This window comes from Microcebus murinus, chromosome 12 (genome assembly GCF_040939455.1).
Source record: "Microcebus murinus isolate Inina chromosome 12, M.murinus_Inina_mat1.0, whole genome shotgun sequence".
NCBI lineage: Eukaryota > Metazoa > Chordata > Mammalia > Primates > Cheirogaleidae > Microcebus > Microcebus murinus.
Genome location: NC_134115.1, coordinates 35,984,234 through 36,010,141, shown reverse-complemented (window position 1 = coordinate 36,010,141; position 25,908 = coordinate 35,984,234). Strand labels below are relative to the sequence as shown.

Below are 25,908 nucleotides of genomic sequence, written 5' to 3'. Positions count from 1 at the left end.
CCTTAGAGTCCTAAGAGGAGAAAGGTCACAGGGCAAATTTCTGGCCCCCAAATTGGAGTAGCAGGCAGATACCGAGAACCACAACTTACCTGAGCAGAAACCCCCAAGCAGAAGCCTCCATGGAAACCAGTGCCAGGGCAGGAAAATATAAACTATAATTGAAAAGTTGCTGGAGGCTCAGTGTAGACAAATCTGAGAGTTAAAAGCTTTAGAGGGAGCCAGTCCTCAGCGGGAGGTGGGTCTATAATTTAGTGAGTTTTAACTCCTGAAGCTCTACCAGGTTCTCACAGTGAAGGTCAGAGAAAAATCCCCACCTGCTTTCAGCAGGGAGAAGGAAAAAGGAAATATTTTAAAATAGCCAGAACATTCTTCTTAACAAGATCTGCTATAAGGAGAAACTATTTACTCAGAGCCTAACCTGCCAGGGTTTTATCAGAACTTGCTGACCTGGGTGTTATGGGAAATAACTGATTCCAGCCCCCTACAGCCATCCTGCTCCACCTAAGGAGGAGGGCAGGGGAGACTCTTAAAAGACAGAGACCTAACCATAGGCCTGTAGAACACTTCTCTGCCCCCATATCTTACCACCACCTTACTAGGGGCCTATTTACAACACAGTTCCTTATACCCAGTAACCTGTCCAGCTATCAAGGGAGACTTTTAGAAAAACTGCCAATCTGTACAACACTACAATGGTGGATGCATATCATTATACATTTGTCCAAACCCACAGAATGTACCACGCCCAAGAGTGAACCCAGATGTAGTTATCGCAACCACAAGGGGGTTTCAGCCTAGGTCTGTTTGTTCACTGCAGAAAGATTCAATTATTGAGACAACAAGGACTGTGAAAGAAGAAAGGAATTTTTTAATATGAAAGATGTCTTTCTGTCTTTCTAGGACAGAAAGCCTGTCCTGGAAAAGGACTTTCTGTCCTTTCCAGGACAGAGAAGCCACCAAAAATCCATCTCTCTACCAAATGGACATCAGGGGTTTTAAAAGGAGGGGCCACGTGCCTTGGGACAGGTTGTGGTGTAACTAACAGAGGGCTATGTGTACTGGGGGCAGGCGGTAGGGAGTTGTGAATCTTGGTTCAGGAAGTCTGCCCGTGGGCCTTTAGAAGCTCAACTCCTTTGTTTTGCAAAAAATCCACCACTCTGGGAAACAACTCAAAAGATAAGGTAATAAATTAAGGGAGAGGATTCTAAAAAAAAAAAAAAAAAACACATATATGGGTCATTGAAATTCATTCATGGAGCTGGTTACCATGTAAACTCTGGGTTTGTGTGATGATGTGTCCATGTGAAGGTTCATCAGCTGTAAAGAATGTACCACTCTGGTGGGGGATGGTGGTAATGGGGAGGCCATGCCTATGTGGAAGCATGGAGTGCGTGGAAAAGCTTTGTACCTTCCACTCAGTTTTGCTGTGAATCTAAAAGTGTTCTAAAAAAATGTAAAGCCTATTTACAAAATGAGAAGCAAACAAACGTACAACTTGGGTAATGTAAATGAAGCTGTAGCTTCCATGTGGAGCCACGGTCACCCGAGGGCCCAGAAGTCTGAGGAAAGACTCTGTGCTCTCACAGCTGTAGGCACACAGGAAATAGTCCCTCAGAGGGCAGAAAGACCCCTTTTCTCTGTTTATTTTATACACACACAAAAATCAAAACTGTCTGAGGACTGGTGCTTCTGCTCCCCGTTAACAACAGCTTCACATCACACACACACACACACACACACACACACACACACTCCTCACAACGTGGCTATAGTCTAATATCAGGCACAAGAACCTCTAAAATGAGGTGTCTCAGCAGAGGAACCCTCTCCTTCCTTTTGCCCTTATGTACTTTATTTTTTTAACAGCTTTATTGAGGTATAACTGACACACAATAAACTGAGCATAATTAAAACGTATAGTTTGGTATTTTGACTTATGTACACACCTGTGGAGCCATGACTCCAATGAAGATAGAAAACAGATTCATCATCACCAGAAGTTTTTTTTTTTTCTAGCATTTTTAATCCTTCCCCTTTCTCAGCCATCCCTTATGTCTTTCATTGATTTCTGCTCTTATTTCCTCCTTACTTTGTGTTTTATTTGGCCTATTTTTTTTTGTAGCTTCTTAAGTTGGAAGCTGAAAACATTGATTTGAAAGCTTTTTTTTTTTCTTTTCCAGTACAGGTATTTTAGTCATACAAATTTCTGTTTAAGTATTGCTTTTCTTGTATCCTACATGTCTACATATGTTGTCTTTCATTTTTATTCAGTTCAGATTATTTTCCTAGCTTTCTTTTTATTTCTCTTTGAACCATGGCTTATTAAAAAGTGTGTAAAGTGGGGAGAAGATGGCAGACTAGAAGCAGCCCACGTGTGCTGCTCTCAAGGGGAGGATGGAAAGTTGCAGGCGGATGCCTATCTACAGATGGCTGTTCTTAGAAAGAACATTGGAAAACTTTGGAGAAGAGACAGAGGACATTCAGAGTGAAGGAGGAGGTGACAAGACAAGTCATTGCACAACATTGCGGGTAACTTTGGGGAGACATTCACACATGGGGAGGGTCAGGAAGAGAGAGCCCTTGGACTCCATGCTCACCCTACAAGCTCTGCTGCCCAAACTGTGAGGGGCCCTGCCCACCACGGCAGACCTCTGGACTGCTCGAGGAGCTGCTTGGAATCTCTGCAGCCTACTTATAGAAGGATGGCTTACTTTCCTTTCAGTAGAAAAGCCTCGTCTTATTCCTCAAACTATAATAAATTTTTGACCTCTACTCCTTTATATTATCTTCAGTTATGCATATACTTTTCTCTTTTGTCCACATCCTGTAAATATCTGCAATTATTAGAGAGACCTTATGGGGCTTCACCGGTTTCTACTGATGACTCTTTATTTTCATAACCCTTCCCAATTATACGGTCAGAATATCAATCTTTAGAATAGGTATAGAGGGAATATGGAGGGGGATGCTCATATGAGAATCAAATGTGGACCTTTTCCAAACTACATGCCCTTTGACTGCCAAGTTTTTTGTTTCCCTGGTGGAGCACTGTCTCCTTTAGTGACGGTCTCTGCACTATTACTGTCGGAAGGTAACTCATCCCCTAGTCAATGTTTTACAAAATGTGATCAGGGATCAACTCCTTGCTTGTTAAAAAGAGAGATTCCTGGGGCCCATGTTAGACTGCCTAGAGAATCTTTAAGAATGGCTTCCAGAATTCCTATTTTTAACTGGATCCCCAACTGATTCCCCCTATACACCAAATACAATGGTTTCGATGTGTTCCCCAAAAAGCAAGTGTTGGAAACTCAATCACCAACACAACAATGTTGGGAGGTGGGATCTAATCAAAGGTATTTAAGTAGTGAAGGCTCTGCCCTCATGAATGGCTTAAGGACAATTATAAAACGGCTTGAGCCTGCGAATTCAATCTCTTGCTCTCTCTCACCCATAAAATGCTTTCCACCATATTATGATGCATCAAGAAGGCCCTCACCAGATGCTAGCCCCTTGATGTTGGATTTCGCAGCCTCCAAGACTATGAGAAATAAATTTCTTTTCTTTACAAATTACACAGTCTGTGGTATTCTGTTCTGGCAGCACAAAATAGACTAAGGCACCAAAGTTTGAAAATCATTGCCTAGGGGAAGGAACTTCATAACCTCTTTGAAACATATTCCATTTCAGAGCTTCTATCCATGAAAGCATATCTTTTTTTTTCCCTAAATGTTTTAAATGTCTCCTTTTCTATTGCTTATGATGTATGTTCCACTATTTCTATCATTCTCGCTCTTTCTTTTTTTGGAATTCCAGATAAAAGTAATCATATGTCATCATCAATAAAAAAAATATAGAGAACCATGATGTGTAGTTATAAGAGCAGACAGGGATAATGTGACTCTCTAAACTTTACAAAGTTCTGAGAAGTTTTATAAAAGGCTCACATTTTGTCATATGGAATAAAATTTTCAAACATTTCTATATACAAAGTTTCCAAAAATGCACCATGTACATTTTCAAGAGACAGGATTCACCTCACAGTGTTAGATGATTAATTTAGAAAGTTGGCTTTTGAAGAAGTGTTTATCAAGATTTTATAGATGAAAATTTCAATTGACTTGGACTTTGATAATATGTAGTCATCCAGTTCAATTAGGGAATCTCTCAAATGTGAGAATATATGGGGCATCAACTGTTATCACCAAAAACATTAAGTAATTTATATTAGTAATATTATCATTGCTGAACTTTTCTTTACTATTCTTTAAAAATATTTCTAAAACAAATCCAATAAAGGTAAAATATTTGGAAAGTCCATTGAATGACTTTATTTATCATTGTATTAAAAGGAAACTGAATTCTCGCCTCCATAATTAATGCTTTAAATCCTTATTTATTCTTATGATGATTACAACTCAGTGTAAAATTCAGTAAACATTAAAAATACCTTTAAATTTAAGATAAAAGCATTATTATTTTACTCTCCAGTAAAGGAAAGCACAGCAAGTCATTGACCATCAAATGGAAAAATGCCTTACAGTAAATAATGTTTTCTTTTATTGTTCCTATAAAAGTCCCACTTCTGAAAGAAATCTAGAAGGCATTGTGAGTGGTTTTCTGTAAAAATAAATAAATAAAACCAAATGATCAATACTGAGACTAAATTGTAACCCAGACTCAGAATCTAGCAGGAAGGAATTCTATCTTAATTGTTACAGCCAGACTGCCAAAAGATGTTAAAATTATTTTATTTTATTTATTTAATTTTTTTAAGACAAGATCATGCTCTGTAACCCAAGCTGGAGTTGCACCATCATAGGTTATGGTAACCTTAAACTCCTGAGCTCAAGTGATCCTCCTGCTTCAGCCTCCCAAGTAGCTGGGACTACCAGCATGCACTCGTATGCCCTTTTTTTTTTTTTTTTTTTTTTTTTTTGTATTTTTGTAGAGACAGGGTCTCACTAGATTGCCCAGGCTGGTCTTGAACTCCTGGCCTCAAGAAATCTTCTCACTTCTGCTTCCCAAAGTGTTGGGATTACAGACGTGAGCCATCATGCCCAACTAAAAGATGTTAAAATTAAATGAGATACCTTAGAAAAGAGGTCACAACTAAAAACTTTTGGCTCAGTGTTTTCCCTCTCAAAGAAGTGATGCACCTCTCACAGATGTTTTTATTACTCTTTCATTATACATTCAATATGTTTCTCCAAATTATACAGGATTATTAAGTCTCTATAGAGTAGAGCACTCTCTAAAATACTTCTGTGGTTTCTTAATTCTAGAAGGACCAAGGTGAAAATGGCAAGATCTTTTACCAGAGGATCATTTGATCCTCTGATCCCAGAGGTTTTGGCATTTCTAATCCAACTGATTCCAAGTAATACTAAGATATCACAACAACAATTTACATTTAAAGGCATATATTAAAATTTTTGTTGGAAAGATTCATTCAGTCATTCAATAAAAAAGTATTTTAACTGCCTTCTGTGCCCACCTACAGAGTGGCAGGAGATTTAAATCTCCTGATTCTTATTTTCATTAGACTAGTTTATCCATGTTTCCCAACAAAAAGATAGCAAAAGTATGTGTTAATTACCTCTCATTCAACAGGTGGCTCTTTCATGAAGCTTTCCCTGATCATCCCAATTAGAAATAAGGCTTCCTTTCTCTATACCATATGATCATATATCAATTTGATATTTAATTTAATTTCTTATCTTTTAGTTTGGTCTTTAAGCTCCTGGAGAGCCAGAGCTCTGACTTTTGCCCCCATTCATTCATTCCACAAGTAAGATTCTGGGCCAGACACCATGTGAAATGTAAAGGTAAGTAAGACACAGCTGCCATCATCAGTTTGGCCTTAGTTTTATTAGTAAAATAAGATATATAATTAACTCAACATGATTCCTGTAAAGTTTTTTACATCTAAAGTGTGTGCACTTGAGCTTTTCCCTGCATTCCTGCACTCCGGGCCCCAGCTTCTTTCTTCTTTCTTCTTTACATATCTCATATAACTTAACACAAAGTCATGGCCAAAATAGGGACTGAATAAATATGTGTTGGGTGAATATTTATTGAAAGAAGTTTTTAAGATTTTGATTTTGATATTATGCCAACAAAATTTCTCTTTTTGCTTATTCATTTCATGAAGCTACTCACTGTGATACTGTATTACATTTGCATTTTCAGATTCTGGTGGTTCATAACTAACATAGGGAGATGAAAACCCTAATAAAAATACAACATAGCAATGTGTAGTGTAAAAAGCATTGAGCTTCGAGACAGGGAATCAGCTCTTGACTTTGGCTCCTTTATTTCCTACTTGGGTGAATTGTGTTATTAGTTAACCTCTGATTTTTGTGCCTCAGTTTTCTTCTCTGTAAAACAGGAATGATAATAACCACCCAACAAGGTTGTTATAAGGCAAATGAAAAAAAAATGCATTTGAAAGCACTTGATAAACTGCAAAGCACTTTTAAAATGATATTGTGAACTCATAGGCTGCTTATTTGTAGTTAGTAAAAGGGTACTGTGTTCGCTAGTTACCTATAATCCCAGCACTTTGGGAGGCCAAGGCAGGAGGATCACTTGAGGCCAGGAGTTCAAGACCAGCCTGGGCAACATAGTAAAACTCTGTCCCTACAAAAAAGTTGAAAACAAAAAAAAAATTTTTTTAAGAGTACCTTGCAAACAAACACAATAAGAACTTTCCTTACTGCTATGCCTTGCCAACCCGACCTGCCACTCACACTTTAATTTAGAAAAGTAATATTTTGTCATCGAATCTCAAGTCTTTTTAGACACAACCTGAAAATATGCCTTATACCGAGACAGGCATAGAGGAATCTAACATTCCATGACTCCAACAATAAATATCAAATGTTTAGAAATCTTTATAATAAAGACAATAGGAAAATATACCATTGCTGTTTGTCCATTAATAGTAGCTTTCAATTTTGCAATGAATTTTATGTTCTAGGCAGTATGCAAAGCACTTTATAGACATATCTTAGCACTGTATATGGATGGAAATCTCAAATTGCTGTCAGAAGAGGCTACACTGATTGGACTGCACCACAATATCAAGAATAGGTCTGGGGTCTGAAGATCTGGATTCAAATCCAGGCTTTATCCTTAAACTAAATAATCTCTAATACCTGGTTCCTCATCTGTTTATTCAAAAAAATAGAGCTAATGTGAGTTCCTGCCTCATAAGATTATTGTGAAGATTAAATTTACTAGTTCATGTGGAATGTATGTAGTTTTTGGCTCAATCTTAGATATAATTTCTTTTTATCCAGCATTTCTATACACTAACCAATTACTAATACTTTGGGCAAACTAGCCATACTTCTAGGCCTTAATTTCCTTATCTGTAAGATGGGGATAACAATATCTATGCCCTTGTACCACTGTGAGTTTTATATTAGATAATATATAAACTGGAAAACACTATAGATACTTTTTTTTTTTGAGACAGAGCCTCACTTTGTTGCCCAGGCTAGAGTGAGTGCCATGGTGTCAGCCTAGCTCACAGCAACCTCAAACTCCTGGGCTCAAGCAATCCTTCTGCCTCAGCCTCCCGAGTAGCTGGGACTACAGGCATGCACCACTGTGCCAGGCCAATGTTTTCTATATATATTTTTAGTTTCCCAATTAATTTCTTTCTATTTTTAGTAGAGATGGGGGTCTCGCTTTTGCTCAGGCTGGTTTTGAACTCCTGACCTTGAGCGATCTGCCTACCTCGGCCTCCCAGAGTGCTAGGATTACAGGCGTGAGCCACCATGCCCAGCCACACTATGGATACTTTAATTCATATTATCACTTCATTCTTTGCCTCTTCCACTTTATTCTTCATGCTAACCTCAGTAAACTACCAGAATATGCTCTGGAAGACAATTCTGGAATAAATTAAAATTCCAAGAAAACAGTGCATTTTATCACTGAGAGCAGTTATCTCCCTTGGGCTGTCTATGCTTCACATCAGCGGCAGCCCCAGAGCCATCTAACTTGACAGTAGGATGCTGCGTGGATTAGTGTCAGCAATCCTTAAGATGCAGTGGGCTGCAATCCACCTGGGGCCCATCTCCTCTTTTGCTGATTCACTGGACAGCTAAGGACAGCGTTCCCAGATGTTCGCCCGTGCAATACCCACAAGGTCTAAAAAAGATTACAAGAGGGATCAATATGTGTTCCTTCCTTGCAGTAATAAGGAGCGAGGGAGTAGAGAGAGGCCTCCTGTTGAAGTGGATAAGTGTTATAGGAAGAACTGAAATAATTAAACTATTTTTGGCTCACAGTTCTTCAGACCTGTGCTCACTGACATATACTTGAACAGGTTAACCTCCCCCTCAATTGTGTGTGTACACTGGACTTTTCTAAGTTAAGAAGATATAAGACATCATGGCATTTCTTGAAGAGAAGCCAGGGTACTTATTCCTCATTTAATCAATACAAGCACTCAGACCAAAAGAAATATACTGCTTAATAGCCCACATAGAACTCCTTGAAATCAACAAGTATAACGTTAATACCAGGCCATAAGAGTGGTTGATCTTACAAGAACAGAATTTATACTTAAACAGCATTTCAAAGGATGTTTTTATCTTTGGCTCCGGTTGGAATGAGACAGAAGGGTCAGTAGCAGGAAGCAATGTGGCCATCCCAAGGGTGCACTCATCACCATTTTGCATGACATACACGTCCTAGACATACATATACATGCAATCATAAGTTGAGGAATCAATGGGGAATTACTGCAATCAGTCCTGGTATACTCCAGTTTTTTAAAGCTTTTAACGTTCATTATTTTTCAGGTTCTAATTACATAAAACCAGCAATTAACAGTAATACACCATTTAAATAAAGGATGTAACCACATCATTTAACGGCAAAACATTTTTACCAATACAAGCAGTCTCCAGGTTAAGGACAACCTGACTTACAGTGTTTTGTACTCACGAACAGGCTCACAAGGTTCCCCACAAGGATAATCTATAATTAAATAATTAAATTAATAATTGGGGAACTGGTTTCTTCTGTGCATGTAAAGAAACCCACATGGCTTAAGCAGTTTGTTGGTGCGGCATCTTCACACCAGCGGCTAGTCTCGCTGCCTACGTGGTCGCTTATGAATGTGCAGCATTGCCTTCACGTTAACTTTTTCATTTGACTTTGTGAGTCTGCGTCTACCTTTAACGACCATGCCTCCAAAGCGAAAGTCCACAGCAAGTCTAGGTGAGCCTGCAATGCAGAGTAAGGTGATGCCGATGAATGGAAACAAAAGTAGAAGTAATCAAGCTTCCGGAGGAAGGCCAGACACCATCATGCATTGGGAAGCATTAGGCTCCGGTCGCTCGACTATTGGAACAATCATAAAGGGAAAAGTGAGAATAATGGAACACGTGAAAGACAGTGCTTCATTGAAAGCATCAATTATTACTAAGCAGCGTAGTGGACTGATTATGGAAACATGAAGGTTATCGTGGATTTGGCTGGAAGATCAAAATAAGCAATAACATTCCTATCAGCCTAGCCTTGATGAGTGGTTAGATAAATGTTAACCTCTAATATTCTTTTTCGAAATTTCTCCTATTTCCTATCTAAACTCCTAGCATGAGTTTGTTTTAATGTTCTGTTTGTTTGAATTAAAAGAAAGAGCAAAATAGTTTCTGTAACTTATTATTACCGTCAGGGGTATTATTATTATTACAGTATTACACTGTATTATTACCACATATGAGCCATTTTAGTATTGTTATTGTTGTTATTACCGTATTTCTGCTGTTAATCAGGGATCAGAATCACATACAAATCTGGCCTAAGGACATTCTCAGGAACTTTTCTCCTCCATAACCCAGCAACTGCCAGCATTAGGCTTTACACCTTTTAACCTCGCCCTAGGACAAAGGAGTCAGTGACAGTTCCGTGTTAATCAGTGGTCCACACATTAGCCTTCATTTAAGGCTCAATTTAAAGCATTAATTGTCCTAGATTCAACTTATTAGCTTTCATCTAATTATAAATACTCTCTTTTTCCTACTTTCTCAGTAAGTTTTCTTATGACCTCTGTTATAACATTTGTCACAGTCTATAGATATCAGACTTAACTACATAGATGCTTAGTTTCCAGATAAGATCCCAAAGCCTAAAAGGTAGGCTCCATGCTGCTCATCTCTATGTAAGACCTCCCCCCGCCACTCCTCCACTAGGCGTTTGTACCTAGTCGGTACTTAATAATCTTTTTAGTGATTTTTTTTTAAAAAAAATTTTGTTAGTCACCCCAGTTAGATTTTAACTACGGTGCTATTTATTTTCTGACCCTTAAATTATGTTTCCCTCCCTCCCTCCTTATAAAAACACATGGTTATATACTACCGGCCAGATTTATTTTGTGCCTGTCTCTCTCAGCTACATAGGACATTCCCTCCTGCCGTTCTTAGGGTGATACTTTCTCTCCACGCAGTCTGCGGTAAGTGGTACTCAGTGCTTTTCCCTAGTGAGAAGGAAGTCAATAGGCCGTATTTTACGGTGACAGCTGGGCCATTTGACTTGAGCCTTATTACACTTGATGGTTACCTTTAGGGAATGTCTTTTTCAATTGTTTATTTTTCAAGTTTCTTGTCAGCTCAAACTACAGAAAACACAAGGGGAGCCCTGAATTTACTAATGTGCACCCAAAATACAGAAAGTACATGTATCAAACATGGGCCCAAGAAGGTGTTGCAGTCTAATGAAATCCACAGATATTTAACAGAGAAACAGTTAGGTGTAAGGTACCATGCTAAACAGTATGAGAATGCTACAAAAATAAATAAACTCTGAAGAGTTCACTCATCGGTATTATATTTAGAAAATAATACATGTATATAAGAACATTTAAAATTATTTGAATTACTTTCAATAGAAGACAATAAAAGATGCCGAAAATATCCAATTTGGACACAGTCTTATTAATGAGCGCTTTGTTCAGAAAGTCAATTTGGCTGTACTTGTCCAGCTATTTACTGAGTTTTTCATGGGGGGGGGTCCTATCGGCATTTCAGGCAAAAATCTTTATTGAGGAGGACTGTTGTAAGCATTACCAGAGATTTAGTATCCCTGGATCCTGGATGCTGTATTGTGACAACCAAAAATGCCTTCTTCTATTTCCAAATGCTCTCAAGGGCAGTAATCTTACTTGTGAACCAACTGCATCAGTCAAAATAAGTGAGGTTATGCTACAGTAATAAATAACTTTAAATCCCAGGAACTTAATACAACAAAAGTTTATTTCTCTCTCACCCTACATAACTAAAACAGGGCAAGAGGAATATCTATTCATTCTAATTACCAGAGAGCAAGGCTGGTGAGACTCCATTGTAATATATACATCTGTAATCAATATAGCATTGGTGATCACACGAGGGTGTGTTGGAGAGAAGAGACAGCAGAACAAGGGAATTACAGCTGCGGATATCAAAAAAAGTCAGCAAAGTAGAATTCTTGAAAGTGAAGGGTGAACTTTGAGATGCAAAATCTAAATCCCTGGATTCCGTAGGCCCAATTTTGTTCTTTGAAGAAAACAAGATAGAGTTTGATAAAGAACCTGCCTGCCAAAAAGGCATGTATACAGGAAACACAGAGCCTCTGTAGCCAGTAGAAGAGAAAGTACTTTGAATTATAAAACCCCAAAGCTGCTTATTCCATTTACTAAGGGAAAAGAAGGCTACCAGAATTCATGCACGACCCCTTGAACTACAGAGGTAATCTCAGCTAGCCTGGAACTCGGCTCTGGCTCTGTCCTCATACAAATCTCCTCCTTATAGTTCAGAAAACTCAACCTTTCAGAGATCCTTAATTAAAAAAGATACCAACACAGGATATTCAAACATATACTAAGAAAAAAGGAAAAGAATGAAATAAGAAAAATAAATGGGGGATTCATAATAGCAGCCAGAAAAATATTGTCATGGAGCATATAAACATCATGATCAAAACTTTTTCCCTGAATTTTAAACATATAAGGAAGGAATCAAGTCTATGAAGCAAGAACTCAAAGCATGAATAAAAGAACTTAGGAACTAGTTGATTAGACAGCAGGAAAAGATAAAATATGAGTTATCAGAGCTCAATAAAAGTAATGGAAGAAAAAAATGAAACTATTACATTTATAAGGAAAAAATGGAGGAATATGAAGGAGAACAACACTTCTATGAACATATTAAGAAGTAAAGATAAAATTAAAAAGAAAATAAATGAATTAGCATTGTTAAAATGTCTATAGTACCCAAAGTGATCTACAGATTCAATGCAATCCCTATTAAAATACCAACATCATTTTTTGTAGATCTAGAAAAAATAATTATATGCTTCATAAGAAACCAGAGAAGACCCAGTATAGCAAAAGCAATCTTAAGCAAAAAGGACAAATTCGGAGGCATCAATTTACCAGACTTCAAGCTCTACTACATGGCACTGGCACAAGAATAGAGACATAGACAGATGTAATAGAACTGAGAACCCAGATATAAAACCATCCTCATATAGCCATCTAATCTTTGGAAAAGCAGACAAAAACATATACTGGGGAAAAGAATCCTTATTCAATAAATGGTGCTTGGAAAATTGGATGGCCACATGTAGAAGACTGAAACAAGATCTGCACCTCTCATAAAAATCAACTTATGGTGGATAACAGACTTAAACTTAAGGCATGAAACTATAAGAATTCTAAAAGAAAAGGTTGGAAAAACTCTTACAGACAGTGGCCTAGGGAAAGAATTTATGAAGAATACTCGAAAGGCAATCACAGCGACAATAAAAATAAACAATGGAACCTGATCAAAGTAAAAAGCTTCTACATAGCCAGGGAAACTATCATGAGAGCAAACAGACAACCTACAGAATGGGAGGAAATCTTTGCATGCTACACATCCAATAAAGGGCTCATAACTAGAATCTACATAGAACTCAGGAAAATCAGCAAGAAAAAATCAAACAACCCCATTAAAAAGTGGGCAAAGGACATGAACAGACACTTTTCAAAAGAAGACAGACTAATGGCTAACAAATATATGGAAAAATATTCAACATCTCTAATCATCAAGGAAATGCAAATCAAAAATACAATGAGATATCACTTAACTCCAGTGAGAATGGCCTTTACCAAAAAGTCCCAAGACAATAAACGTTGGCATGGATGCAGGGAGATAGGAATACTCATACACTGCCAGTGGGACTGCAAACTAGTACAGCCTTTGTGGAAAGTAATATGGAGATACCTCAAAGAGATACAAATAGAACTACCATTTGATCCAGCAATCCCATTACTGGGCATCTACCCAAAGGAACAAAAGACATTCTATAAAAAAAGACATCTGCACTAGAAGATTTATAGCAGCACAATGTACAATTGCAAAGATGTGGAAAAAACCCAAGTGCCTATCAATACATGAGTGGATTAATAAAATGTGATGTATGTATACCATGGAATACTATTCAGCCACAAAAAAACAATGGTGATCTAGCACCTCTTGCATTATCCTGGATAGAGCTGGAGCCCATTCTACTAAGTGAAATAAGAATGGAAAAACAAGCACATGTACTCGCCATCAAATTGGTATTAACTGATCAACACTTATGTGCACATATAGTAGTAACATTCATCAGGTGTCAGGCAGGCGGGAAGGGGGAGAAGGGAATGGGTATATTCACACCTAATGGGTGTGGTGCGCACTGTCTAGGGGATGGACACACTTGAAGCTCTGAGTCTGGTGGAGCAAAGGCAATATATATAACCTAAACATTTGTACCCCCATAATATGCTGAACATAAATAAATAAATAAATAAGAGTAAAAAAGAATGGTAGAAGATTCAACAGTATATATGATTAAAATCCTTGAAGGGAAAAGAAGAAAAAATAGAAAAAATGTTTACAGTGCATGCCCATGTTGACAACAGTACAGGAGGAAGAACGGAAGTGGCTGGGCTCATACCAGGCTTCCAGGGCACAGGAGAAAGGCCACAGCATGTCACACTCTCCTGGAATTCCCCCTCCATGTGCCAGTGCTATGGCCCACCACTCTTGGGCCACTGCCCACCCCAAAGTCTATGGAAGTAATGAAGATCTCCTCAAGCAGATTCATCAACAAAGTAGAAAAGCAGATTGTTAGCTTCAGGAAAATATGTAAAGGCTCTTTCTTGTCACAAAAAGGCAGACATATATCCTGCTGAACCCATGAGCTGACATGGTCCAGACAGGCCCATTTATCACTGGAATTACAAAAGGATCATCACATGAAACAGCTACTGCTCATGCTGGAGTGGTAGAAAAGAGAACGCCATGTGAAAGTATGCAAGTCCAGCAGAATATGGCCTAGAAGGTAGCTCTTCATCTGCAGGCACCTCCCAACGCTCTGCTGTGGAAGTTAAAAGTCCAAGTCTCCTGCTTTTTCACAAATGGAGGCCCACTGCAGAGACACCTGTAACAATTTGGGAAGGAGGTCTTTTATAGGGACCTATTTTTTACTTTGGCAACAAAATAAACCAGGAGAGCCACATATTAGAAGCAAACCTACAAAAGATGCTGAAACACAAATGAGCAGACAACAAAAACTGTATAATGTATTTAAGGAAGCATACAGAGTTCCTTGAGGCTAAGAATGAGAGAGTAAGAAAAGTAAATAAACAACTAAAGGCTTAAAAGGCCAGTTTTCAAAAAAGATTCAATAAAAATGAGTCATAGATAGATACTGATTTTGTAAGAAAAAAAGTCAGAGTTATGGAACTTGTCACCACATTTAGAAACTTCAACAACCTCGTAAATCTGGCAGAGGTGCGCAGCTAATACAGGGAAAGCCAAGGACATTCCAATACCCAGCCTGCCTCTCTTTAATTTTCCATCTCAAAAACTGCTTCACTTAGATAAATTCTTGGAAGAATATTCTTCTTGAGACTATTCTGACAAGATGTGCAATTACACAGAATGGAAGGTCATGTCAGAGGAAAGGAGGAGAAATAATATAGCTCATACACAACAACAACACATGGAAAAATACCATGCCAGGGATATTCCCCAAAGAGCATTATCTATCAGTATGTCAGGAGAAAAGGCAGATTCATAACTTAGGAAACAGTCACTGTGAAATATGCAGCAAATCTGCTTTGGTGACTCAAGCTAAGGAGTCCAGATTTGGTAGAGGCTAAACTCTTAGAGGTTCAGCTTATCCTTTGATAAAACAAATGACTACCGGAATGCCTTGTTCTAGAAACAGTTATTTTTCTTTTCTTAGGGTTGTAAACATGTAAAAACATGTTCCATCTAATAATTAATCAATAATGTCATAAAAGATAGCTCAACACCAAATTTTAACACGAAACCCCAGGGCTCTCTGTATTCATTTGGTTATGCAAATTTTGTTAAATCATATGAGTTATGTAAACTACATACCTTTCTAGATGAAACTTTATGTACCACACTTTGCACTACTTTAACATAAAGATAATATTAAGACTAACAGAACTCTTTTGATTTCTATTTTATAAGGAAAGTAACAAATGATTAGTTCTGTTCTTTTCTTAATTACCAGTCTACATAATTAATCAAAGTGTTCTGTAAATTTAACTTTTTTGTTTGTTGTATAGTACATTATTCAAAAATACTCAATGAATTATCCTCTTGTCTTTGATGAATGGGTGGAAGTAATGCTGGTTGGCTGTGTTTGATTATAAAAAAAAGCCATAAAATAATTATGCTTTTAAAGATATAATTCAGATAAACATTCCTGAAATAAAAGATTAATATCTATTTATATAAAAAGGGTATTGCGTATTCCTGGGAAAACTGAACTATAAGATTCAATGGACTTCAACAATTTTTTTTTACGTGATCAGGTCTCAGTCTGTCACCAAGGCTGGAGTGCAGTGGCCTAATCATAGCTCACTGCAACCTAGAACTTCCAGGCTTGAGGGATCCTCCTGCCTCAGCCTCCCAAATAACTAGGATTATAGGTGCATACCACCACACCTGGCTAAGGACTTCAACAATTTAAGGAAGGAAAAAAGAAATGAAGAGAAGGAAAAGAAAATTATTCGGGCATTCAGGAAAAAGATCTAGTCACAGAAAAAAGAAAATAAATTGGCCTGGTCTCAGAATTCTCCACAGCAATATTCAATATCAGAAAATAATGGAGTAACACAGAATATTTTTTTAAAAAAGAAAGTCCTGTCCCAAGCAGTTATGCTTTACTGTTTATCCTAGGTGCCTTAGAGTGCAGTATGAGACAAAAGTGTAAATATTAGGTCATTAAGTATGAAATGGCCAATTTTTTTAAGTATAAAGTTTGACAGTTGATATCTCTGACATTGTCACTTTGACACTTCTTCTTTTATTTTTATTGTGAAGGTACATCTTCATTCTTTCAAACACATGGTTTTTGGCTTGTGTCTTTCAAAAATTTTGAGAGCATTTTTGTGAACCCATGGGTAAGTCAAAAATTCGTGTTATTTTTGACTATGAGTTTCATCATGGAACGAATGCAGCACAGACAGCTGAAAATACCAGCAAATTGTTTGGGAAGGATGTGGCTAATGAATGCACAGTACATAGATGGTTCCAGAAGTTCCATTCTGGAGATTTTAATATTGAAAATGAGCCACGTGGGTGACTTGAGACCAAGGCGGATAATGACAAGCTAAAAGCTGTAGTGGAAGCGAATCCATCTCAACCTATGTACAACTTATCAGCAAGGTTTGACATTACTAGTCCAACAATGTTGGACCATTTGAAACAAATCAGCAAGTTACAGAAGCTGGATAGATGGGTACCACATGACATAAACAAGCATCAGAAGGGAATTCATCTTGAAGCTTGCCTTTCTTTGCTGTCATGACATAAAGCAGAATCATTTTTACACTGTATTGTATGTGTGACAAAAAATGGATTCTTTTGGCAATAGCAAGTGTTTGGCACAATGGTTGGATAAGGATGAAGTGCCAAAACACAGTCCAAAAGCAAATATTCATCAAAAAAAAAAAATCTAATGGTGTCTGGTGGTCCAGCCCTGGCATCATCAACTACAGCTTCATGAAACCTGGTCAAGTGATTACAGCCGATGTCTACTGCAACTAATTGGATGAAATGAGGAGGATGCTTGTGATTAAGCTGCCAAGACTGGTCAAGAGAGACAGGCCAACTCTCTTGCAAGACAATGCTCAACCACATGTCACACAAACACTGCTCAAACTACAGAGGCTGGACTCAGAAACTCTCTGTCATCCACTGTATTCACCAGACCTTGCACCAACTGACTACCACTTCTTCCAGGCTTTGGGCCACTTCTTGCAAGGAAAAATATTCAATTCTCAACAAACTGTGAAAAACGCCTTTCACAATTTCATCACCACTTGCTCTCTAGGCTTCTCCGCTCCTGGCATAAGCAAGCTACCGTTAAGATGCCAAAACTGTGTCAATAGTTTAGGCACATACTTTGATAAATTGTACTGCTTCTTGTTTGTGATATAATAGACTACACTTTTGATTCAAAATCGAACATTTCGTATTTAAGGCCCTAATAAGTGTATGTATTAGTCTCCTGTGGCTGCTGTAACAAATTGCCACAAAGCTGTTGGCTTGAAACAACAAAAATGTGTTCTTTCACAATTCTGTAGGCTAAAGTCCAAAGTAAGTATTTCTGACCCCAAATCAAGCTATCAGCAGGGTCGAGTTCCCTCTGGAGGTTCTTGGAAAAATTTTATTCATTGCTTTCTCCAGCTTCTGATGGCTGCCAGTATTCCTTGAATTATGACTACATCACCTTAATCTCTGTCTCTGGGGTCCCAGTGCCTTTTCTTTTGTGTGCAATCTCTCTCTGCAACTCTTTTATAAGGACACGTGGGATTGCATTTAGGGCCTAACCAAATAGCCCATTACAATCAACCCATCTCAAGATCCTTAACCTAATCACATCTGCAAAGATCCTTTTTCCATATGAGGTGACATTTACAGGTTCCGCACAGACTAAATAAATTAAGAAATTAAAGGAATTGTAAGGTACCACTTTTCTCTATTCGATGTAAATGAATTTGAGAACTAGAAATAAATCAATAATATTTCAGAAATGTATAATTTACCGGAACTATTTCCAGCAGAAAATGTAAATAGATTGCCAAAATAGTAAAGAACCTTCCCAAAGAACCTCCCACCAACCCCCCGAAATAATACAGTGACTGGACTAGACAATTTCACAAGGAAATTCTACCAAAACTTTTTAAAAGCAGGTAATTCCAATAGTATTTAAACCGTCTCAGAGTACAGCAAAAGAAGGAAGGCTTCCAAATTCTTTTTATGAAGCATACATGATGAAGATTTCCCCAAATCAATAAGGATTGCACAAAAAGAAAACTACCAGTCACATCTCAGAGGTTCACCAGAATGCAAAGGTAATTCAATATTAGGATTTATGGTACTCAAGAGCCTTCTTATATTTAAACAACAATAAGTTAGAAGATACAAGAGAAGGGAAATCCCTTATTTTTAATAACAACACAAAAGATAAAATGTCTGAAAGGAAATGTGTGAGATCATTATAAAAAGACTTTAAAATTCTACAGAGAAACACAAAAGATATGAACAAAAGAAAAAGCATTCCATGTCCTTGGATAAGATGACTCAACATCATAAAAATGTCATTTCTCCCTAAATTAACCTACAATTTTAATATGTATAAGAAAGATGTCAACATCTTTTCATCTGAATAATCAAGCTGAGTCAAAAGTTCATGTGGAAAAATAAACAAGTAAAAATAGCTAAGAAAATTCTGGAAGAGAAAATAATGGGAGGAAAGAGTCTTCAAATATTAAGAGGGATTTAGAAATTGTAATAGTGTAATATTGTGACAAAAACAAACAAGCAGATCATAGAACAGAATATAATATCTAGGCATGAACGTAAATACATATACTATTTTAGAAAAAGTGGGTTTTTTTATTTTGTTTTTTTAAAACTTATTTTTGATTAATTAATATTTTTAGTAGTGATGGGGTCTTGCTATGTTGCTCAGGCTGGAGTGAAGTGGCTATTCACAAGCAAGATCATAGCACACTACAGTCTTGAACTCCTAGGCTCAAATGATTCCTCCAGTAGCTGGGACTACAGGTGCATGACACCACCATGCTTGGCTAAAAGTGTCATTTTAAATAGATGATGAAAAGATGGGTTATTTAATAAATAGTTTTGAGATAACTTAGAAGCCTCTGAGGGAAAAATAATATCTGATTCTATTTCTGCCACCTAATAACAGGATAAATTCCAAATGCATTCAAGTTTTAAGTGTTGAAACAACAAAGATCAGAATACCATAGAAGAAAGGAGAAACCATAGAAGGTAGAAGGCCTTCCTAATCATGACATGAAACCCAGAAACTATAAAGGGAAAGGTTGATAAATTCAATTACATTTTATAAAATGTGCATAGTAAAAAGTAAAACAAGCAAAGTCAAAAGACAAATATCAAATTGGGAGAAAAACTATGTGTACTTATATCACAGACAAAAGGTTAAATCCCTGTAATGTATAAAGTTCCTAGAAGTCAATGAGAAAAAGAATTCAATGGAAAAATGGGCAAAAAAAAAATATATATATATATTGACAGTTCACAGAAAAGGAAATATAAATTGCCCCTAAACATACATTAAGAAGCTCACTCATAATAAGAAAGGGAAAATTAAGTCAGTTTTCACCTATTAGATTGGCAGAGATCAAAGTTCAATAATTCACTGTTTTAAGAGCAGGGTGGGGAAACAGATCTTCTCATACATGGTGAGAGTATAAATAGGTACAACTTCTATGAAAGACAATTTGGTAATGTCCATCAGATTTACAAATACCATACCCTTATAATATATCATATTCTAAGATATACTCATGTGTTTGTGATATGATGTATGCACAAAATTATTTATTGTGGCACTATCTGTAATAGCAAAAGAGTGAAAGCAGCCTAAATGTCCTTTAATGTCCACCAACATGAGGCCACTTGAAAATAGTATGGTACTCTCATAAAATGGAATACTATAGAGCCATGCAACAGCATGAAGAAGTTCTTTACATACTGACTGATATGTAATGACCTCTAAAATCACTGGAGGAAAGAATACATGCATACATGTGCACATCTCTGCAAAGATGCACAAGAAACTGGTAACACTTGTTGTTGGGGAAGGGGAATTGGGTGGGTTGGGGGGCAGAAGTGTGAAGGATACTTTAGTATATGTATACATATATATATATATGTACATATATATACAGATACACACTCTGTATGGCTTTTGCACTTTTTATATTTATAAATAAATAGGAAAGGTCACAATATCTTATGAGTCATAAGTGCCAAAATGAACTATAGAGATAATAAGTAGTGAAAGAAATGAATACAGTAAAGAAGAAAATGAAGTTAGCCTTCAGCCTTCTCCTCCTACTTTCTTCCCCCAAAATACAGTCTTCCTCCAATTACAGTTTTGCTTGCTTTAATCTGCCTCTTGCCTTATCCTCAGACACTTCTGTTGAATTTATCTCAAGAGGTGTCTTAACGCTTCCAATAATTTTCCAAGTCGTTAGTTCACCTCAATTGCAACATGTACTATGTGCAGTTTTAGGACATGGGTTCTATAGAAGCTACTGTTGAATTTTAGAGGAATATCACAATAAAATAACAAGAAAGCTTGAAATTGTTCATTTGAGATAATCATAAGGGAACCAATGTTTCTTTTGGAAGTTACTATAAAGAAACAGAAATTAAGATAAAATCTTGCCTGTTGTTTGGAAATTGTGTGATGGAATATTTTAATAGTATTTTTTTTTTTGGAGAATTAAAGATGTTCTTTCCTGGCATTCTTAGCTGTGATAAGCATACTAAGAAGGTAAGATTTTAGATAAAATATGAATTAATAAAATCACATGTCAAATAATCAGGGTATCCATGGAGATTTATAAGCCCATATGTTGTGATGTGAGAAAATATTGAAACTTCTATTTTTATTATTTTACCTTATTGTTAGAATATGCAAGGTAGCATATTAATACATAATTTATAAATAATAAATAAACATGCATAAATGCTAGTGTGGGCTCAATCTTTTTTATCTGCAGGGCATATAATCAAACTGTTTGGTAACCACTACCAAATGATGAGTTTTTTCCAAAATAAATAAGAAGAAATTACATGCACTATAAAATGTTATGTCAGACAATAAAAAACAACAGCCATAAATTATGAATTTTCTAAGTGAAATACTATTGAATTCATTTGGTATGGTACTTGGCACAATGCTATCTGAAGAGAGATTACTAATAAATAATAGGATTTTCAAGTCAGAAAAGAATATTAGAGACCACCCAGTCCAAATCTTATCTTAGATGAGGAAGCTGCAGAAGAAAACTATGAAGCTAGCAGAGGCTGGTTTATGAGGTTTAAGGAAAGAAGCCATCTCCATAACATAAAAGTATAAGGTCAACCAGCAAGAGCTGATGTAGAGGCTGCAGCAAGTTATGCAGAAGATCTACCTTAAGTAATTGATGAAGGTAGCTATACTAAACAACAGATTTCAGTATAAATGAAGAAGATACCATGTAGGACCTTCATATCTAGAGAGGAGAAGCCAATGCTTGGCTTCAAAGCTTCAACACTTCAAGGGACAGGCTCTCTTGTTAGGGTTTAATGCAGCTGGTGACTTTATGTTGAAGCCAATGCTCATTTACCATTCCTGAAATCCCAGGGCCCTTAAGAATTAGGCTAAATCTACTCTACCTATGCTCTGTAAATGGAAAAACAAAGCCTGGGATAACAACACATCTGTTTACAGCATGGTTTACTGACCATTTGAAGCCCACTGTTGAGACCTACTCCTCAGAAAAAAAAAATTATTTCAAAATATTACTGCTCATTGACAATGCACCTGATCACCCAAGAGCCCTGATGGAGATGTACAAGGAGATTAATGCTGTTTCCATGTCTGTTAACACAACATCCCTTCTGCAGCCCATAGATTAATAAGTAGTTTTGACTTTCAAGTTTTATTATTAAAGAAATACATTTTGAAAGGCTATAGTTGCCATAGGTGGTTATTCTTCAGATGGTTCTGGGAAAAGTAAATTGAAAAACTTCTGGTATTCATGGAGGGAGGTCAAAATATCAATATTAACAGGAGTTTGGAAGAAATTGATATCAACCTTTATGGGTGACTTGAGAGGTTCAAGACTTCATCAGAGGAAGTAACTGCAGATCTGGTGGAAATAGCAAGAGAACTGGAACTAGAGGTGGAGCCTGAAGATGTGACTGAATTGCTTCAATTTCCTGATAAAATTTGCATGGATAAGAAGTTGCTTCTTATGGATGAGCAAAGGAAATGATTTCTTGATATGGAAACTATTCTTGATAAGATGTTGTGAACAGTATTCAAATGACAACAAAAGATTTGGAATAATACATAAACTTAGATATTAAAACAAAGGCAGAGTTTGAGAGGATTGACTCCAACTTTAAAAAAAGTTCTACTTTGGGTAAAATGCTATCAAACAGCATCACATGATACAAAGGAAGCATTTGTTAAAGAAAGAGTCAAAAGATGTGGCAAACTTTATTGTTTTAAGAAGTTGCCACAGCCACCTCAACTTTCAGCAACCACCACCCCATCAGTCAGCAGCCACCCACAAGACAAAACTCTCCACCAGCAAAAAGGTTACAACTTGCTGAAGGCTCATAATCACTAGCATTTTTTCAGCAATAAAGTATTTTTAAATTAAGATATGCACATTGTTTTTTTAAGACATAATTCTATTGCAGACTTAATATAGTATAAGCAATTTTATTTGCAGTGGGAAACCAAAAAAAACTGACTCGTGTATGGTGATATTCGCTTTATGGTGGTGGTCTGGAACCCAATGTGCAGTATCTTCAGAGTGTGCCAGTATCTAGCACAGTAAGTACCTATTAAACTTAACTCCTTGATTCACACACCTAGACAAGTGGCACGCCCAAGGTCTCACAGTTTATGTTAGTCAGGAAAATTTAAGAACCCAGACTTCTCTAAAGACACTGAAAAGTGACACATTTAGAAAGTAGGCTAATACATTATTTCTATTACATTGTGTGGGGGAGGGGGGAGGAACTGGCCTCTTCCAAAGTTGTTGCTGGAGAAATCCAGCACAGTAGGTGAGCCTCCATCTTTTCCCCTTCTCAGGCAGGCGGGAACTTCATTTCCCAGCGGCCCTCGGCGGCTCTGCTTTCCGGCGTTGTGCTTTCCGGCGTTGTGCTTTCCGGCTATGTCTTTTACGTCAGTTTGAACCAAAGACTGCTAAGGTTGTGGCCGCGTTCCAGAATATGGGTTCTTTCGCGTCTCACGCGGTCAAGGGCGCCGCGCCTCCGGAAACTGCCTCACCACCCATGCCTGCGCCCCCAGCTACTCCCGAAGCGCCGACCGCTCCGGCGCAAGCCCCCCTACTTAAAAAGTGCTGGAGTTGTCGCGTGCTCTCTGGGTTTGGGCTGATGGGGGCGGGCGGGTACGTGTACTTGGCGGCGCGGAAGCCCATGAAGCTGGGATACCCCCCGGGTCCAGGGACTATTACGCAGATGGTCATCGGCATCAGTGAGAGTCGGGGTGCAGCCATGTGGGCGGGGGAGGGGCGGGGAAGAGGGAAGCTGGGAGCAGCCACGTGGGGCGGGAGAGGGTGCGGGTCGCTGGCGCTGGTCCATTGGTAGGGACCTCAGACAGGGTGTAGGAAGAGCAAGTTGTTGGAACGCCTTTTTCTTAGTCACAGTGTATCTGGAGAACTCTTACTGGGCTCAGTCTTTTTAATCCTCACAGTAGCTATCAGAGGTAGGTATAATTATAGCATTCCAGTTTTACTGTTGAGCGAATCGAGGCAAAAGTGGTGTGCTCAGGGTCCGTCAGGAAGTGAAAGGAAGTGACAGTCACTTTTGATCCCAGTTTTATGTGACCCCAAAGCCCATGCTTTTTTTTCTCCGAGTCCTGGAGAATGCCCAAGCAAGGGGACATGACCTTGGTGCCTGATCTAAGACCTGAAGCCAGATCTTAGAGGTGGCTTCAAAGCTCACCCACTTGGTATGTCTGTGTAACGTGGCCCGCAGTCCTGATCTGTAGCAACACTAAGTGATTGTCAAGGTGTCTTCCAGTAAAATGTGATTCCTTTATCTTTTCAAACCAATTTTCTGAGTGAATAGAATTTTAGGTTTTCAGATTTCTTATCTTAACCAGGTTGTCTGAATCAGTACTCCTACTGTATGGTTTTTTTTTTTTTTCTATGAACTTTTTTCCTTTTCTGAGCTGCACTCTCTTTAAGAAAGATATAATGGTTTAATAATAAGTCTGCCAGAAGTGTTGTGAAGGTAAAATAAGATGGCATATATGAAGCACTTGGTAAACCAAAATGTTTCAGTAAGATGCTCTTGTTTTTTTCCTAGGCATTTTCTGCTGGGGTGTAGTTATGCTGGCAGACCCCAAAGGAAAGTCCTACCGAACCTAGTTGAAGGAACCACCTGTGAATTTGTCTTCTCTCATCCCTGTCCCTGCAACACTCAGAGCAAGCATGGGGTTTACGGATGTTCTGGACAGACACTTGGACATGGACAGACTTCAGTACTGTGGATACTATAAGACTGAAAAGACAATCATAGGTTGTCATTCTTTGTGCATATTTGTGGCCTTCTCATATTTCACAGGGACCAATAAATCCCTCAGAGAGAAAAACAGGTTCTGTGTCTTATCTGGGGAAGGAGGGTATAGTTTAAATTATATGTAAATATAAAGTTTAATTATTTAAACACTATGTTACTGCATGTTAATAATATTACTATGTTATAGAGACAGAAATATGTTTCACACATTGACTGCCACACTAGGAAAAAAAATTTTTTTCCTTGGGGCCATGGTGTTTTATTACAAAAATAGAATAAAAACTTACTTCAAAAACAAAATGATCCTTTCTAATTTAATGAAAAATTTATTACATGCAACTTGAAAAATAGTTCTCTTGGTTCCCAAGGTAAAGACATGCGAGTTACATATGCTTCACAAGGCCCCTGGCTTAAAATTAGTGTGAATTAAATACTACTCTCCTGGCTGTTAGTGTGTTAATAATTATTAACACACTATGTGTGTTATATATTATGTGTCATTATTTGTTATTATTATATAATTATATAATTTTTAAAAAATGTTTAAGTGGAGGAAATGACAAACTAATGGGGAAGTAAGCTATTTTATTTCATTATTTTAAATAGTTCTTTTTATTTCTCCCACAATTGGATCATCACCTATTACCAACCTAACCCTGGATAGTCACTGTGCAATATATAGAAGAACATGAAACTTTATATCTGTGGACCACTTATACTTTCCAAGGCACTTTCAAGTCCATCACCTTAAGAGAGCCTCACACCTATTGCGAAGTTATTTGATTGTTGGTAAACCTTAAAAAACAAAAAAGCCCAAGTGATTTCCCCAGAGTCATTAAGTAAGTCAGTGATGGAGGTAGGATTTATACTTGTCTATTCTTGTTCTAGTTTTTCAGAACTAGGATGGTTCTAAGAAGGCAAGAATAACCTTTATGAAACAATTAGATAACAAAAATCAGCATATAAGAAAAGATTTAAATGCCAAAATATTTGAGAAATTCAAAACCTTTAAAAAAATGGCCTTTTGGTTCTTATTCTACAAGCACAAGAAATGTTTCTGTAATAGAACTGCAATGCTTTTAAGAGAGGGACTCAAAATTAGGTAGTTCATTTCCAAATCCAGGCTTTCTACCAGTGTTGTTTTTGGTTTTTTTTTGTCTTCCTGAGATACTATGTCTTCTCTGTAAAGATGTACATAGTCATTTTTGAAAGCAGAAAGGTACTCTTAAATTCAGCT

The 25,908-nt window shown here is 37.4% G+C and overlaps 1 protein-coding gene across 1 annotated transcript; it reads left to right on the top strand.

Annotated features, from left to right (window-relative positions):
• Window positions 1–9,203: 9,203 nt before the first annotated feature.
• DMAC1 (distal membrane arm assembly component 1) lies at window positions 9,204–24,744 on the top strand. Its single transcript, XM_012738559.2, has 3 exons — window positions 9,204–9,237; window positions 23,218–23,622; window positions 24,459–24,744. Exons 1-3 carry the CDS (start codon window positions 9,204–9,206, stop codon window positions 24,518–24,520), a joined length of 501 nt encoding a protein of 166 aa, XP_012594013.2. The 3' UTR covers window positions 24,521–24,744.
• Window positions 24,745–25,908: the final 1,164 nt, after the last annotated feature.